Source organism: Rattus norvegicus, chromosome 7 (assembly GCF_021556685.1).
Source record: "Rattus norvegicus strain SHRSP/BbbUtx chromosome 7, alternate assembly SHRSP_T2T, whole genome shotgun sequence".
Lineage (NCBI taxonomy): Eukaryota > Metazoa > Chordata > Mammalia > Rodentia > Muridae > Rattus > Rattus norvegicus.
Genome location: NC_141540.1, coordinates 27715388 through 27732400, shown reverse-complemented (window position 1 = coordinate 27732400; position 17013 = coordinate 27715388). Strand labels below are relative to the sequence as shown.

The 17013-nt window shown below is 49.2% G+C and overlaps 2 protein-coding genes across 4 annotated transcripts in view; one reads left to right on the top strand and one right to left on the bottom strand.

Moving 5' to 3' along the window:
• Rtcb (RNA 2',3'-cyclic phosphate and 5'-OH ligase) overlaps window positions 1–17013 on the bottom strand; it is a 208990-nt gene that overhangs the window by 45919 nt on the left and 146058 nt on the right. The gene's annotated exons all lie outside the window — the stretch shown is intronic.
• The window catches only part of Abtb3 (ankyrin repeat and BTB domain containing 3), a 278860-nt gene that overhangs the window by 248274 nt on the left and 13573 nt on the right, over window positions 1–17013 (top strand). For 2 of the 3 annotated variants that reach the window (NM_001432632.1, XM_087557106.1), the window contains 6 exon segments: window positions 833–926; window positions 1063–1198; window positions 1846–2066; window positions 3484–3662; window positions 10243–10348; window positions 15831–15933. In NM_001432632.1, the coding sequence (NP_001419561.1) occupies window positions 833–926; window positions 1063–1198; window positions 1846–2066; window positions 3484–3662; window positions 10243–10348; window positions 15831–15933 (839 nt within the window). 3 annotated transcript variants of the gene reach the window in all.

The window sequence follows — 17013 nt, the reverse complement described above, 5'->3', positions numbered from 1 at the left end:
TCCTCAGCCATTCATTCAGGAAAGGGGCCAGCCGAGAGCCAAGCAGAACTTCCTGGTAGTCAGGCTGAGTCCCTGCAGCAGATCCAGTCCTGGGGCTGTGCCCTCGGTAGGTAGGTAGTGAAGATGAGGGATTCTCCCCCGTGTTACATGTAACATGCAGACAGCACCTTTACCGAGAGCGGTGAGCCGGCATGAGCAGAGCCTCTGCCTCCTTTAGTAAGCTCTCATGTCTCAGAACATGCACTGAATGAAGGCAGGAGAAGCAAAATTTCTGCAGCCTTTGCTACCATACCGGATCTTGCTGGCCAGAGAACTAACTAAACACCTCGCCTGACCTCAGAACCATCCAGGGAGTTCTGGGAGGGATTCTCGCCCTGGCTGGCCGAGCATGTCCCCGGAGTCATTTATAACTCCTGAGCTTCGGTGGGTGAAAGGCGCCATTTCAGTTGCCCTCTGAGGCTTGTGACACAGACCAAGCAGTGGAGACTTGCAGCATTTGGATGCTTCTTCTAGAAACCCTAATATACACCTAAGGATGCCCTGGACAGCCTGTTAAAATACAGGCTAGTTCAGAGCGTCCAGGCTGGGGTCCAGAGACGCAACCCTTCTAACAAACTCTCTAACACGTTCTCGTGCATGGACCACTCTGTGGGAAGTCTGGGGTTCTGGAAGATGGGAGAGGCTCCTTTTCTGAGGTAAAGTTGCCTCGGTGCACATGGTAATTGGCCTGGGGGAAGGGGACACTAGTGTCTGACTGATTTCTACCAGTGCACTGCTGTCTCCTCGTCATGCGTGCTGTCCAGGGGTCTCAGTGACCACTCTTCCTCTGCAGCTCCTCCTGGACGCTGGGGCCAAGGTGGAAGGCTCGGTGGAACATGGCGAGGAGAACTATTCAGAAACTCCTCTCCAACTCGCAGCGGCTGTTGGTAAGTTAGCAGCTCCACCTCAGATCTGGTGTCTCCACTGTGGCCTTTGATGTGCCTGTGACTAGTTTTTGTTTTGTTTTGTTTTGTTTTGTTTTTGTTTTATTCTCTTATGAAATCCCCTTCTCTGGGCTTGCAGGAAATTTTGAGCTGGTTAGCTTGCTGTTGGAGCGTGGTGCGGATCCCCTGATAGGAACCATGTACAGGAATGGAATTTCCACAACCCCCCAGGGTGATATGAACTCTTTCAGCCAGGCCGCAGCCCATGGACACAGGTAGGCTAGGATGGGCCAAGGCCGCCAGGTCCCAAGTGGTGCTTGTTAAAAATGCAGATTCCCAGGCCTGCCCCAGACCCATTCTCCCTCTGGATGTGGGGCCCAGGAAGTGGGCTGGCCCAGTCTCCAGACCTAACCAGACTGCCCTCACTCACAGATTCCTGACCAGAGCTAATTCCCTACACTACACATGCATGCAGACCACCGACATGTTCCGTTCACTCTCAGCCAACTTTAAACACAAGGATGCCTCACTCTTGGCCAGTGTGGGTCAGAGCGCACCACATCAGTTGCCCCGGCGACGACAGGGTTCTTCACGTCTGCCCATGTCCTGTCGAGGTTTCTTTCAGATTTTATTACACATTACCCCAAGGAGAACAAATTTACCAGACTAACACTCAAAAAGGCCAGAGTTCCAGACCCTTCTGAGTATTACCCCTCCTCAAGTTGTCCTCCTCGAAATGTGGCCAGTCCTACCCCACCATCTCCTTCATTCCCAAAGCCCGTCATCCACAAAGCCACCGAGCCTCATTCCCGATCCTGAGTGAGCAGCTTCCTAACCGCACCCCCACCCCCCAATGTGCCCCTGCCCCACCACAGCCACTGCCATCTCTGAGTGTCTTCCTCTCTGGGTTTATGATTGACAGGAATGTGTTCCGCAAACTCCTCGCTCAGCCAGAGAAGGAGAAGAGTGATATCCTGTCCCTGGAGGAGATTCTGGCTGAGGGGACTGACCTGGCAGAAACAGCCCCGCCCCCCTTGTGTGCCAGCCGCAACAGCAAGGCCAAACTGAGGGCCCTGAGGGAGGCCATGTATCACAGCGCTGAGCACGGCTACGTGGATGTCACAATTGATATCAGGAGTATAGGTCAGTCTGAGCACCATTCACTACTAGACATAACATGCGAACATACACACACACACATGCATGCACGCATACATGCACAAATGCCATGGGGTACACACACACACACACACACACACACACACACACACACACACACACATATCACAGGTCTCAGGGAGCTTCTCCTTCACTGGTTAGAGCATTTCCAACGCTGACCCTACAGACACCAGCACCCTGCCTGCCCTGGGGCGCCACGCTTAGATCATGTTGTCCTGGTTCCCAGATTCTGCACCTTGAGCCGGATACTTAAATCACCTGGGGAGCTTGTCTGAATACAGATTGCCAGGTCCTGCACCCGGAGGCTCTGCTGTTGAGGGTCTGGATGAATAAAGTCTGGAAATCTATATTTTTAACAATCACTCCAGGTGGTTCCCAGTGGTTGAGGACTTCCTGTGTAGAACACCCAACGCCACTGACACAGAGTGACCGTCAGGGCGAGGACAAATGCCCCCTCATTAGGACTTGCCCTCTGAGCCAACAGGAACCATTCTGGCGAGCAGCAGTTTCTTCTTGTGAAAGCGAGTCCAGTGCGAGTCATCGGTGTGTCTGGGGTTCGAGGCTAGGCTTGAGCCAGTCTTGTAGCTCTAATTTGGCAAGGAAAGGAACAGGGAGTCATGGAGATGGGACCGTAACACAGCAAGCTGGAAACCAAATAGAATCGGGTGTTCGGAAAGAGCCATTGACAGGTTGACCGTTCAATATATGGGAGATTTACACGGTTGCCCTTGAGAGTCTACTTTGAGTGAGTATGAAGCTTGGTCGGAATGATCCACCTGTGCGTTTCAAAAGAGGTGAGGGGTGCCCTCCTCACTTCATGTTTCAGCAACCATTTGCTGAGGAGACTTTGTTAAAGGAAAGAGGCCCCATGAGGTGCCACAGATAGAGCTGTTTTACACAGGGGACCGGTAGGGGTCCCCTTGCATTTATTAAGTTGTGACTGGAGACGCTTAAGTCCTTTGGTTTCTTAGCTCTCATCTGCGTGTGGCTGTGTCATCGCATCCTGGACAAGCTGGGTCTTCCCCGAGTCCTTTTCTCCCCAGTGAGTAGAAGGAAGACTGTGGACTCAGAGGCCTAGCTACATACGAACAAGTAATTAAAAGACTCTACTCAGTGCTAGGCGTTGAGGCAGCCCCCTGATAATATGAGTAGCCTATGTAAGCAGAAGAGAATGAGTCGTGACCTTCAATTTCAACTTTCGCAAGTCTTGCCTGTATTCACTGAACACTCGTCCCTTGGTCTCGTAGCTTGGTAACGTCCTAGACAAAGGCCAACTTCGGGGGTAAAAATACTCCTGTTCCTTGGTTGTTTTCTGCCCTCCCCTCACCCACCCTCCCCTCACCCGTCCTCCCCTCCGCCCGGCCTTCCCCCCTCTGTCCAGGTGTCCCCTGGACTCTGCACACGTGGCTGGAGTCACTCCGGATTGCTTTCCAGCAGCACCGCAGGCCCCTCATCCAGTGTTTGCTCAAGGAGTTCAAGACTATTCAAGAAGAGGAGTACACAGAGGAGCTCGTCACCCAAGGCCTGCCCCTGATGTTCGAGATCTTAAAAGCAAGCAAGGTATGGGGAGGGTGGGCTGGGGAGATGAAGCCATTGTGGTGGTTACATCAGAGTGAGGTGGAGGCTCACAGATCTGGGTGGTGCCTTGCTGGGAACCGATGGTCCCTAACTTCCCTCCATCACAGCCACAGGCGACGAGAGTATCCCAGCTGCCTGCAGCTACTTGTACAATCACTCGTAGGGCAACTTTTGGGCTGAGCATGTGCTATACACCGAGGTACTTGGGCACCAGGGCGGGTTAGGGGCCTTTGATTCACAGAATTTGTACTCAAGCCAGAGAACAATACCAACGCATGTGCTGTAGAAGCAGAGGAAGCTCGTTTCCCTGGACCAGGCCAATGGAAGTAAAAGATTCAAAAAGGGAGGAAAGGGAGCTTCCCCAAGGTGCTGGCAATGGCCAGGCCTGGAGGGACAGTGGGATTCGAGTAGGAAGAGGGAAAGGGTCCCATCCCTGGACCTGGGAGAAGCCTTTTCATGTAGATGGACAGAATGCCCTCCGTGCAGCCCCCAGACTACAGACACCCCAGAGTAGCTGTGAATGAAGCCCAGTGTATTAGACGATGATGCCACATCATAGTGTAAAGTGTTTGACACCTCTGACTGGAGAGCTAGCCAGAGGAGCTTCATTCTGACTCCTCGAGGTTCACACCTACCAAGGCCTCCATTCCCAGCAAAGGAATCCCACATTCCAGCCTCCCTTCCCACACATCAGTCTTGTTCTCCGGGTGTCACGAGAGTCATTCCATCAAGTCCCCGTGGAGCTATCCGTTCGAGACAATCATAAAGACCCTCCAGGCCCTCCAGGGGTGTACGGCCCACACCTGTGTGTAGGCGGGAAGTGTTGACTTTGAGTAGCCTTCATGAATTTGCTCCCTTGCAACCCACTGGGGTCAAGTTTCCTAAACTCTCTGCCTCAATTTCCCTGTCTGTAAATGAGCTTATAATCACGTGGGCCTCTCTAGACAGCCTTGAGTACAAAGTGGTAAAAACTGCACTTCCCGTCCACTCTGCCATGACAGCAAGTAAAAGCTTTCTTAGAGGCTTCAAAAAGCTAGAGCTAGATGATGGAGGACTTCTGTGCTTCCCCGAGGCTCTTCTGCAAACAGCAGCTCATGGCGGCAGCATGCAGCAACTAGCTGTGAATACCTGGGTCACATGTCATCTCCTGCCCTCAGAGTGACGGCGCACCGTGAACACTTCTCTCTTTGGTACCCTGAATACCCTAGTTCACAAAATGAACTAGGGTGTTTTCCAAACTCATTTGCCTGTGGAACCCTTTCATAATTAACTGTCTCAAGACATAAATGAAGTTTCTTTTTTCAAAGCTTATATGTATATATTTAAGTACAATTAAGGATATCTATTCAATTTAATTATAAGCCAGCCACTCCCTTATGCATATTTAAGGTTAAACTCTTACAGTTACAGTCTTCCCAAGCACTTCTAAATGAAGCCCTAAATTTATCTCTATTTAACAAACTGGAGAAATGGAGGCAGGAAGATGGGTAACTAGCTCAGAGGCAGCCTGTCAACACCACCACCCCACCCGCTTTCAGAGCATCTCGGAGCCTTGGGGCCAGAGCAAGTCTCATAGGTGTGCTGGTCAGTGCTCACCCTCAAGACAGCCTCTGCAGACCCTGCTGGCTGTGGTTAGTGTCCCTCTATGCCACTGAAATTCTCCACGGTAGGCCTCAGTGAGTCCGAGGAGAGCGGAACCTGCTGGGACCGTTTCAAAAGCAAAGTCCTCCTCTCTCCCCCTCCAACTTAACATAGTTGAATAAAAGCTTTCACCTGAAATTACCCAAGAACTACCTCGGTGAAAAAGCGTTACTGGATGTGTTCCCAGCGTCTGTATTCCAGTGTTTTCTGGCTTGTCTGGCTTTAACTTGTTTCCAGGCTACAGAGGAATTTCAGAATTTATTGAAGTACCTCGGATTTATGTCTTTCAGGTCTTTGTTTTGTTTGGTTTGGTTTTTGTGTAAATGTCACTTTGAAGTATGGCATACCCTTAGAAAATTTCCCGGATCCTAACTGCAGAGCCCTGTGGATTCCTGTCAGCTGAACACCAAACAGTCAGTACTAGACCACAAAACACAGCACGCCTAGCACCCCAAGGTCTCTGTCTCCCGGGCCACCCAAAAAGCCATCCCTCTCTGACTGCTAACAGCCTGTAACTAGCTCATTTCATTATCATAGCCCAGGGTTCGAGGAGCCTTCCACAAGCACTCCAGTGTCTCTCGGCAGGAGTGGGGTGGGTCACTGAGTACCAACAGCCCTAACAGGAACCTGTAGAAGGTGGGAAGAAAGAAGGGCCTTCCACACATGTGAACTGGAACCTGCTCCCTGGCACCTGTGCTGCCATCCAGGGTAGATGACCCAGGGACAACACAACCAGCTCCATTCCCTGAAGAGGCAGGTCTAAAAAGAACGGTACAGCCAGGAGGAAGGAAAGAGGGTCGATTTGATTTCACAGGAAGCTCCAGGGAAACCCTTACCTGAATGGTAGGATACCACATAGACTGACCCCTAGGGAAACATACAGTTTAACATAACTACAGTGTGCAATCAAATATTCCCCATGCATGCACTGTCCACCATCCCCATGCATACACTGTTCACCATCCCCATGCATGCACTGTCCACCATCCCCATGCATGCACTGATCCATCATTCCCATGCATGCACTGTCCACCATCCCCATGCATGCACTGTCCACCATCCCCAAGCATGCACTGGTCCACTGTCCATATTTTCCCTAATTGCAATTTCTCCTTGCATCTTTTTTTTGCATTCTAGTTGAATTGTTTGTTCTTTTGTTCCATTTGAATTGTTGACTCCTAAGAGAGGTGTGTGTGTGTGTGTGTGTGTGTGTGTGTGTGTGTGTGTACTAAGTACTAGTCCTTTGCCAACCATAAGGTTTGCAGATATTTTCTCCCCTTCTGTAGCTTGTCCTTCATCCTGTCATCTTAGTGCTAGTATGTATTGTCTGTCCTCAGCATCAGCAGACTGAAAACCAAACTTTAACATTTAACATTTAAAGCATATTAAACCATATCAGCTTATCGTGAGGAACCTCTCCACCAACAGGAGTCAAAATATGATTGTTTTTCTTTTTAAAAAATCAGTCTGCTATTTGTCATAGAATTACTAGAGGCCTCTGTGCGATATTTTGAAAATAAATCTCTCTTTTACAATTATGTTTTTAAAAACATTCTGGCTGTGTATAAACCAGTACTGTTCTATGGAAACCATCTTGGATCTCAGCTCCCTTCAAAGAAGCAGGTGTCCCTCGTTGGGCAGTAGTTAGCAGCAACCCGAAGTATAAAAATAAAAATAAAATGTCAATCGAAGCAGAAAAAAAACAGCAAATAAGATGGACTGGGAAACCTCTGGGCGATACTCTAAGCTAAGCTTCCACCGACAGCCACCGAGTGAATCTGAGATCAAATCTTGAAAGCATCAAAAAGTCCCCAGTCACCAGAGACAGCCCACCATCGCCTCAGCAGAGCTCCCAGACTATCTCCTGGAAAACCTTGAAAATGGGATTCGGTGTAAACACCGTTTGCTAGAACGGCCTAATTTATCAACTTCAGAGAAAACAGTGAAGCAGGACAAGTGCATGCTCAGCAGTCTTCCCCTCTGCTCACACCCATCCATCAACACCTTGTTAGGTCTGTCCTTCCCCACTCCCTTCCTTCTCCCACATCCCTCATGCAGCCCTCACAGTCCTCCCAGCCTCTCTTCCATGTCTGTCACAGCCTGTGCCACAGGGGAAGTGACTTGCTCTGGACACTTAGGCCAGGACCCGGGTTTAATCATGATAATTCACCCACATTGCAAAGCACTTCTATGTGCCCAGAGCTCTTCTAGCTATTCCAAACTCACCCCCTCCTCATCAGGACCCCCGGAAAGGGGGGCTTCTATATCACCATCTCCATCTGAAATGGCGGACCTGAAGCCTATGTGGTAGGGATGTGGAGGAGCCACAATTTTAATCCGGACAGCCTGGCTGTGTCAAACCTCATGTTCTCAACTGTAAAGTAAACCCGTTCCTCGGTTCCACCTCGGGTTTGCCTGCAGTACATGTCTCACTGTGAAGTGACAGTTTTGTCTTCATGGATGAAAAAAAAAAGCAGACATCGGTATGCAGCCATAGAGCCTTCCGTCAATGGGAAGGACACCCCACATCTGCTGATGTCACGGCTAGTGGCGGCTGCCTTGAAAGGAACCTTGACTGTCACCTGCCCGGTGATGTCCCCTATTCATGCGCACCCTGCTGCCAGGATTTGCCCAGCTCCAAGAAAAAAAGAAAAAAAAAAACAGAAAGAGAAAGGAAGGAAGGAAGATAGATAGATAGATAGATAGATAGATAGATAGATAGATAGATAGATATAGATATAGATATAGATAAATAGATAGATTATTCTTAAAAGGTGTGAGATCCACAGTCTGGTAGCCTTTGCCTGTTGTGCCAGTACCTGGAAAGGTGCAAGAAAATCCAGAGTGTAAGACTAGCTTGAGCTACATATCTAAGCTCAGTCTCAAACAAAAAAATGAGAAACACAAAAAGAAAGAAAGGGATGTACATTCCTTACCAGCTTCCAAGGGATTTCAGTGCTGCTCACGGGGAGGGAGGACTCTTGCTCACCCCTGAGGTGGCAGCCACTGGTGAGGTTGCTAAGGGGGAGGAGGGCCTCCCACTCTCTGCTCGTAGCAAATCATCCAAACCATTCTCGAGAAAAGCCCCTTCTTCCTTTCACTGTAATGACAGGTCTCTGACTCACGTCCCAGGTGACACTGTGTCTTCTGTGATCTATCCACTTTAATAGAAGGGTTTAGATTTTCTTTGCACATGTGGAGGAGCTGTGTCCTGCCCTGGGGGTTATATTTGAGAATATGGTAAGCCACCATCATGAGTGCGGTCCCAAAGCCATCTTTAAAAAAAAAAAAGCATTGTTTATTATTCTGATCACAAAAAGCCAATACTCGTTGGGAATGAGTATAAAGAAAAAAGTAATGATCTTGCTCCATTCTAAGACCTCTGCAGTCTTTGTTTTCAAAGTGTGTGTTAATTTACTTAAAAAAATATTTACTGTGTCAGTCAGCTTGGTATTGCTGAAATATATTGCCTGAGACAATCAACTTAAAAGAAGAAAGGTAATGCCCCCGTCACTTTCATTGTATGTAGCAGGAGGATATAGAGGATTCCCACATCTGGCCTTATAAAGTAACACCCATAATGCACGTGTCAAAGGCCTCACAGATATTTGGGTCATTAAGTTGCAGTGATATGAACTCATCACTGGTAAATTTTAACAAGCGTAATCTGGTTATGTATGTAAAGCATTGCTACCTGATGGGTGGGATGGACAGAACCTTTTTCACACTGAAAAAATATATTAAAAAAAAAAAAAAGAAGAAGAAAGGTGGGGTTGGGGATTTAGCTCAGTGGTAGAGCACTTGCCTAGCAAGCGCAAGACCCTGGGTTCGGTCCCCAGCTCAAAGGGGAAAAAAAAAGAAGAAGAAAGGTTCGTTTTGCTAGCGTTTTTGGAGGTGTGTGGTCAGTTGGTCCATTGCTTCTAGGGGAGAGGCGAGACAAGGCATCAGGGCAGACACTCAAAGCAGGAGCAACTGGGAAGGAAAGAAATAAAGAGCTGAGTAGAGCAACATCCCCTTTAGGGACACACACACCAGGACCTCCGATTTCCTGCAAGGTCTCGTGAAGGTTTAACCATCTCTCCATAGCACCATGGACAGGGGACCACGCCCCTAACACGCAGGCGCGCAGGGACGCTCGGTCAAACCACAGCCGTCGTAAATATTTGTCTAGCCCCCATTTTAGCCAGTTGCCCAATAAAAAGCAGCAGAGTGCTGTGAGTCATATCCCTCCTCCTGGCTTGCACACCTGTTCCTGGAGGGAGGTGAACAGGAAGGACTGTGACTTGGGGAAAAAACCAAAACAGTCGAACGAAGGTCACCCAGGGCAGTCTCCTTCCTCCCTGAACCGTGGGCAGCTGGAGCTTCGAAGCACCGGACTCTCTTCCTCCGTCCTGGTTTTTATTTTTATTGAGAGGTGATTCAACTGATGACTCCCAGATCCAAAATGTCTGAGCCCTTAGAATCCGACTTATTACAGAGCTGAATCAGAGGCTTTCATCCTGCCCTTGCGGGACACAGTCACGGGACCACAAGGGCTTTCTGCTGCTTGGTCAGGACCAAGGACTGCTTCCAGAATTCGAGATTATAGACAAAGGTGGATTGAGGGTAAAAGCTATCCACGAGCAACAGAAAGCCTGCTCTCCCTTAGCTCCTTAATGATCAGCTTGAGATGGAAAAAAAAGTGGGGTTTTTTAATATAAATTTCATAAGCACGTGGCAGTGAACTCATCAGAAATAGACAGTGAGCTCGTAGAGCAAGCAGGTCAGTCCAGGGGTGGTCCATGAAAACTCAATGTCTTTGCTCCAGGAGGACAGTAAATGCTTGTGTTCCTCTTGCCCATGGAAACAGGTTTCTATAGTGACAGCCCGGTGTGTGCAACCCAAGCACTCCCATGACGTCACTGGTCTCCTTCCTTCACAGAATGAAGTGATCAGCCAGCAGCTGTGCGTCATCTTCACACACTGTTATGGTCCCTACCCCATTCCCAAGCTCACAGAGATCAAGAGGAAGCAGACGTCACGCCTGGGTGAGCAGTGGCCGGGGTGTATTAAGGCCATGGCTGTAGGGTGTAAGGGTGGGAAGGAAGCAAATCTGTGGAACAAATCTAGGGTGGGAGCTTCGGAGGGCAAACGAGACAGAGAGAGGAGGAGCCAGGCCCAAGAAGCGAGCTCTCCTTCAGTAGGTGGCAAATCGCTTTGGAGAAAACAACAGAGGACATGGATAAGGGGACCCAAGTCCCTCACCTTTGGGACCTTTGTCCTCATGCGCTGACACTGGGGACAGCTGAGGCATAGGTCCCATACACCAGAGATTATGATAGATGTCCCAGTGTCAGTGTCAGCGCCGATGCTTTTGATAGTCATCTCGATACAGTCTAGATTAGAATCACCTTGGAAGAGAACCTCTAAGGACGGCTTCTCTAAGTTACATTGGTCTGTGGAGGTGGCTGTCTCTGGATTGTTAGTGTGGGAAAGCCCAGCCTAAAAATGGGTGGGCTCGGGGTTGGGGATTTGGCTCAGTGGTAGAGCGCTTGCCTAGCAACCGCAAGGCCCTGGGTTCGGTCCCCAGCTCCGAAAAAAAAAAAAAAAAAGAAAAGAAAAAAAAAAAAGAAAAAAAATGGGTGGGCTCTCTAGTCCCACAGTGACATGGTGTGCCAGGGTGGGTTGGTATGGGAGGGGCTCCCCCTTATCAGAGAAGAATGAGAGAGGGGGAGGGGCTATGTGAGGGTAGAATGGAAGGAAACAGGGGTTTCGATCACGATGTAAAGTGAATAAGTAAATAAATTAATGGGGGGGGGGCACCATTGCCTGGATTTGAACAAAAAGGAAAGAGTGAGCGGAGAACATTGGTACTTGCCTTCATTCTCTCTCAGACTGGATGTGACCAGCGGCTTCCAGCACCCGCCACCTTGTCTCTCTACTATGATAGACTGTAACCTGGAATTGTGAGCTAAACCCTTGCTCCCCTAAGTTGCCTCTGCCAAGGTATTTTAACAAAGCAACAGGACAAGAAACTAAGACAGCAGCTCGCTCATCTATGAAGTCCCTCATCTCAGAGGAATTAAGCAGGAGACTTCAGTGAGCCAGGAGCGTCCCTAATGGAAGTCCTGCTTTAGGAAATTATGGAAAGAAGGGAACAACATCACACACACACACACACACACACACACACACACACACACACCATACACACATACATACACACACACATACATACACACATACACACAAATATATACACACACATACATACACACACATACACATACATACACACACACATACACATACACCATACACACATACATACATACACACATACGCACGTGCAGACATACATATACACACACACACCATACACACACACCATACACACATACATACATACACACACATACACACCATACACACACACATACACACAAATATATACACACACATACACATACATACACACACATACACATACATACACACACATACATACACACACATACACATACATACACACACACATACACATACACCATACACACATACATACATACACACATACGCACGTGCACACATACATATACACACACACACACCATACACACACACACCATACACACATACATACATACACACACACATACACACCATACACACACATACACACAAATATATACACACACATACACACACATACACACACACATACACATACACCATACACACATACATACATACACACATATGCACGTCCACACATATACACACACACATACACATACATACACACATACACATACATACACACACACACACACACACACACACACATGACTACAAAAGCAAGGGCAAGATGGCTCAGACGTTAAGAATGAGCACTTCTCCTCCAGAGGACCTGAGTTCAGTTCCTAGCACTCAGTGACTTATAGCCACCCCTAACAGTAGATCCAGTGAGATTCACACCTCTGGCCTCTTGGGGCACCCATACAGAGACATACATACATACATGCATACATACATATGTAAATAAAATTAAAATAATAAATCGTTTTTAATTCAAAACACAGTGCCTACCTGAGCGGTGGGGGCTGGATGCTCTGAAACCCAGTGCGTATAACTGGTCACTTCCGTGCTCCGTTGATCCTCGCGCTGAGCCAGCTCCAGCCCTGTGCCTGACTTCCGCTTCTCTGTGGCTCTCAGATATCCCGGGAGGCAGGATATCCCATGCTCTGAGCGCAGTCTGGAAACAGGGTAGAGCTGGGACTTGAAGAGCAACCCTGCCAGTGCCCTAATTCTTCTCTGTGTGCTCAGCTCCTGAGATTCCCTGAGCAGGCACCGGCTTCATCCAGATCTGGGACTCTTACAGGCAGGGCAGAATGGAAAAGACAGAGAAAGGCCTGGCTGCCATGAGGCTGGGAGCCCGAGCCCGCTGCCGCAGAAGCCCATCCCCTGATGCCCAGAGAGTAATAAAAAATTAACAATGCATTAACCCTTTTCCTAAAGGGTTGGGATCTTCCCCGCTCCCTGTCTCCTTTCCTCCTAAATGTGAACGTGGGAGAAATGGGAGCATCTGAAGTTTCTATCCCGTGGCAAAACCATTCCTTTGCTTTTATCAGTCGAAAGACTGAGTGCATGGAGCTGGCTCGGAGGCTCTTCGTTGGCGTCACGAGTAACTTGTAAATGTAACACAGCCAGAAATGTCGGCAGCAGGGTCTAAGGTTAGATGCTACCTCTATGGCCATGCGTGTGACAAACCCGAGTTGCACTGAGTCACAAGTGCGTCTGCCCTGCAGAAAACACTGATCGTCAGGGTCACAGGTTGGAAAGGCCAACGCGGTGAGAAGGTGGTAGGTGTTGAGGGCCTCCATGCCAGAACATGACAGCGGGGACGTGGCAGAACAAGAAAGCCTTATGAGGCTCCTTGTTAAAGTGAACGTTTTTGAGGGCTGAGTCGAGAGCACAGAATAAGAGCTGCTTCACAGACACCGGGGGAAGAGAATTCTTCAGTTTGGTACAGTGTCTCTCATTTTGCAGGGAAGAGACGGGACGGGCGAAGTGGCCGCATGGTTAAGAGAGGACCCAGGTTCTGTCCCCGGTGACTCTTGGCTGTCCGTAACTACAGTTCCAGGGCACCGTGCCTCTTCTGACCGCCATGGGCTCCTGCATATACATATTACACATATATAAAATTAATTTATTTTAGCCACACATGCATAAGATAAAATGAGTATTTTTTTTTAAGAAAGCAGAGGTCTTGAGTAGGCAGAGGCGGAAAAGGAACTCAGTCACAGCCATCTTATCAGGAAGCATGGCCTAGGCTTAGAGAGACGGCTCAGCAGTTAAGAGTATGTCCTCGTAGTACCCTTCCTGAGAACTTGAGTTCTGTTTCCAGCACCCATGTCAGACGGCCCACAACCACCTGTAGGTCCAAACCAGGGAAGTTAGAACCCACGAGCTGCCCTGACCTGCACGTGTCCGTACATGCACATGCCACTAGAAGTAATGCAAATAAGTCCCCCCCCCCTTTTTTTTAAGAGGAAAGGAGTGTGGCTTCTCCTGGGAACACTAGGGAGCTATTGAAAGGTTTGTAGGAGGGGAGAGGTGCCTTATGATAGGAACCCACCCTGCCTGTCCCCACAAACACCAGCCATCGGAGACAGGAACTGAATCACTGAGCCGTACTGTATTCAGAGAGCCCGGGATCTGAGATGGCAGTGGCCTAACACACTAAAAACCCTTTCTCTCCTCTCCGGCCAACAGCCTTATAGGAATGGTGGAAGCAAAGATTGTGAGACAGCCTGAGGCTCAGGCTTGCCCTCTCTCAGGTGGTCAGTCATAGCTGTCTTCTCTCTTTACGCCTCTTGGACCGGTCCCCATTCTCTGGGTACCTGGGCTCAGGCTCTTCTTATCCACCTGGGCTAGAGATTTAACTGGGATCCAGCAAGTCATACCAGTTGCCCCACAGTTCGTAGCATGTGTGTGTAGATTCCTTTCTGCGCTGTGAAGTGCAAGTACCCACCCCCAGTCGGGATGGTCCCTGTGGTACATGAAGGCAACGAGACCGAGAGAAGCTCCGTGAGTGTCTAGAACGATGATGTAACCCGAAAAGAGGGGGTGGGGCGGAATGAAGGGCAAGGAGGGAGAGACAGTCAGGACTTTGGGGATGACCTAGCTTTGGTTTGCAGCACTTCTCATAGGGATGAGAACCAGCGAGCACAGAGCATGAAGCCGGGAGAATCGCTTAGGTGAAGAGAGATGTGGTGGCTCCTCAGAGAGCCCTGTGGAAAGGCCAGCCCTGACTACTGTAGTTCTAGTCAGCAGGCATGCAGGTGACCTACTGCAAGACCTCAGCAGTTAGGGCCACCTTGTCTGTGCTGGGTAAGGACTACTAGGATAGCGGGGGGCAAAGGGTTGAAGATTCTCCTAGCAAGACAGAAGTGCTAGGCTGACTCCGAGGGCCAGCGAGAAGGGCACCGGGTCTGCATTGGCTAAACTAAAGGTAATATGTTGGAGCCTTGTATTTGGTGAGTCAAGCCAGAGAACCAGAATGCCTTAGTTCAAATCCTGGCTTGCACAGCCACTGTAAAGTCTGCATGCCTCTGTTTCTTCCACTGTATAGCGGGGGTGATGGAACCCCTGCCCAAGGCCTACCATGTCATAAGGTAGACTCAGTATTTGTGTATTTGCTACAATTGCCTTTGGTCTGAGAGGTGAGAACAGGGGGCTGGCTCCTCTGTCACTGATGCTGGGAGAGAAGGACCTGGAGTCCAGTGGCAAGGGAACAGCTGCTCATCTACACTTCTACTAGGCAGACGGACTCTGAGCCGGAGGAAGAGCATGGCAGTGGGTAGATTCCCCTCACAGACGCACCTCTCACACCGTGTGGGTGTGCAGGAGGTCACAGTGTAATCTCGGCTGTCAGGCCTCACTTGCTCCTTGTCTAAGGCAGATGCTGTGTATGCCAGTCTAGTTGACTGCCATGGATTCTCGGTCTCCACCACCCATCTCTCTGTACAAGATGCTAGTACTACCATGTCCAACTTTTTGTTAGTTTATTGGTTGGTTGGTTTGTTTGTTTTTCTAGAGAGTTTCTCTGTGTAGCTCTAGCTGTTCCAGAACTCACTCCGTAGACCGAGCTTTCCTCAAACTCAGCGATCCTCCTGCCTCTGCCTTCAGGGGCTAGGATTAAAGGTGTGCGTCACCAATCCCCAGAGACGCATCAAACTTTTAAGTGGATTCTGGGGATCAGAAGTCGAGTCAGCTCATACGCCCTGACAGTACTGTTGCCCCCAGAACCATTTTGCCAGCCCAAGGGCTATTTCTAACACAGGTCAGCTTGGAGCATCTCCTGTGATAAGCTGGGTGGTAGTGATGCATCCCTCCTCCACGGGTGCTGTCGTCCATTTTGACTCTTGGGTCACCCATGAAGAGTGAGTAGATCACTCTGTTTCCCTGTCCTCTCCCTCCAGTTCTCCCTCCCTTCTTTAATGCAGCCACTCCCTCTTTCTGTTCTAGACCCTCATTTTCTGAACAATAAAGAGATGTCTGACGTGACCTTTCTGGTAGAGGGGAGGCCTTTCTACGCTCACAAAGTGCTGTTGTTTACAGCCTCTCCCAGGTACGTACCCTTGGCTTTGCCCGTGGCTAGATTATGTCTGTGACTGTTCCTCTCCTTTTTCCTTTCAGAGATAAGACCTCAGGTAACTCAGGATGTCCTGGAATTCACTATGTAGCAAGGTTGACCTCGAATTTCTGATCCTTCTGCCTCCACACCCCTAGTACTGAGACTACATACATGCACCAGTGTGCCCAGTGTACGTGGTACTGGGGATTGTACCCAAGGCCTAATGAATGCCAGGTCCCACTGTACCAACTGGGCTGCATCCCTGCCCACTATCACAGTGGTATCGTCACTGGGCTGACAGAACAGTTCCTCCAAATCAAAGCTCCCAGAGCACAGGGTACCTCTTTATGCAGCCCACGCACCCTCTCATCTTGGCAGAGCTCCGCACCAGGGGTTAAAGTGTGTGAGCAGATGCTCTTGGCAGTTGACAACTTGAGACCCTTTTCATGGCCGCCTCCAGAGGCCCAGTCTCCAAATGTTAGACAACAGATTTGCTACAAGCCTCCAAAACAGAAGGGCACTGACCTTGCTTTTCCCTAATTGTGCAGTGAGGTGAGAATCTCATGCAGAAGAAGTGAGCTGGAATCCTGCACAGTGGTATTATGTCATGTGAAGCCTTGAGTTCTATCCCCAAGGGAAGGGAGGAAGGGAAGTGTATCCTCTCTCCCAACCCTACGGCTGGCATCTCTTATGACTGGTTCTCAGCGCATCTGGAAAATGTACAGGGAGCGGAGGGCGTGGCAGAACAGAAAACGGTGCTGGTGTGACAGAGAGACAGGCTGACACGCCTGACAGAGACAGAAAGGGAGCAGAGAGTGCCTACATAGGGTGAGGATTCTGGAAATGCAAATACAGAAGCTCCTCTCGGGAATTTGCTCAGGGAATGGTTACTCATAAGCATCTGTCTCCTGTGTACCCCCAAAGCAAACAAACCCCAGGCATCTGCTTTGCAGCCACAAGAAAAATGAACCTTCCACACGGGTTTTTTTTCTTTTTTTTTTTTTCTTTTTTCTTTTTTCTTTTTTTTTTTTTTTTTTTCGAAGCTGGGGACTGAACCCAGGGCCTTTCGCTTGC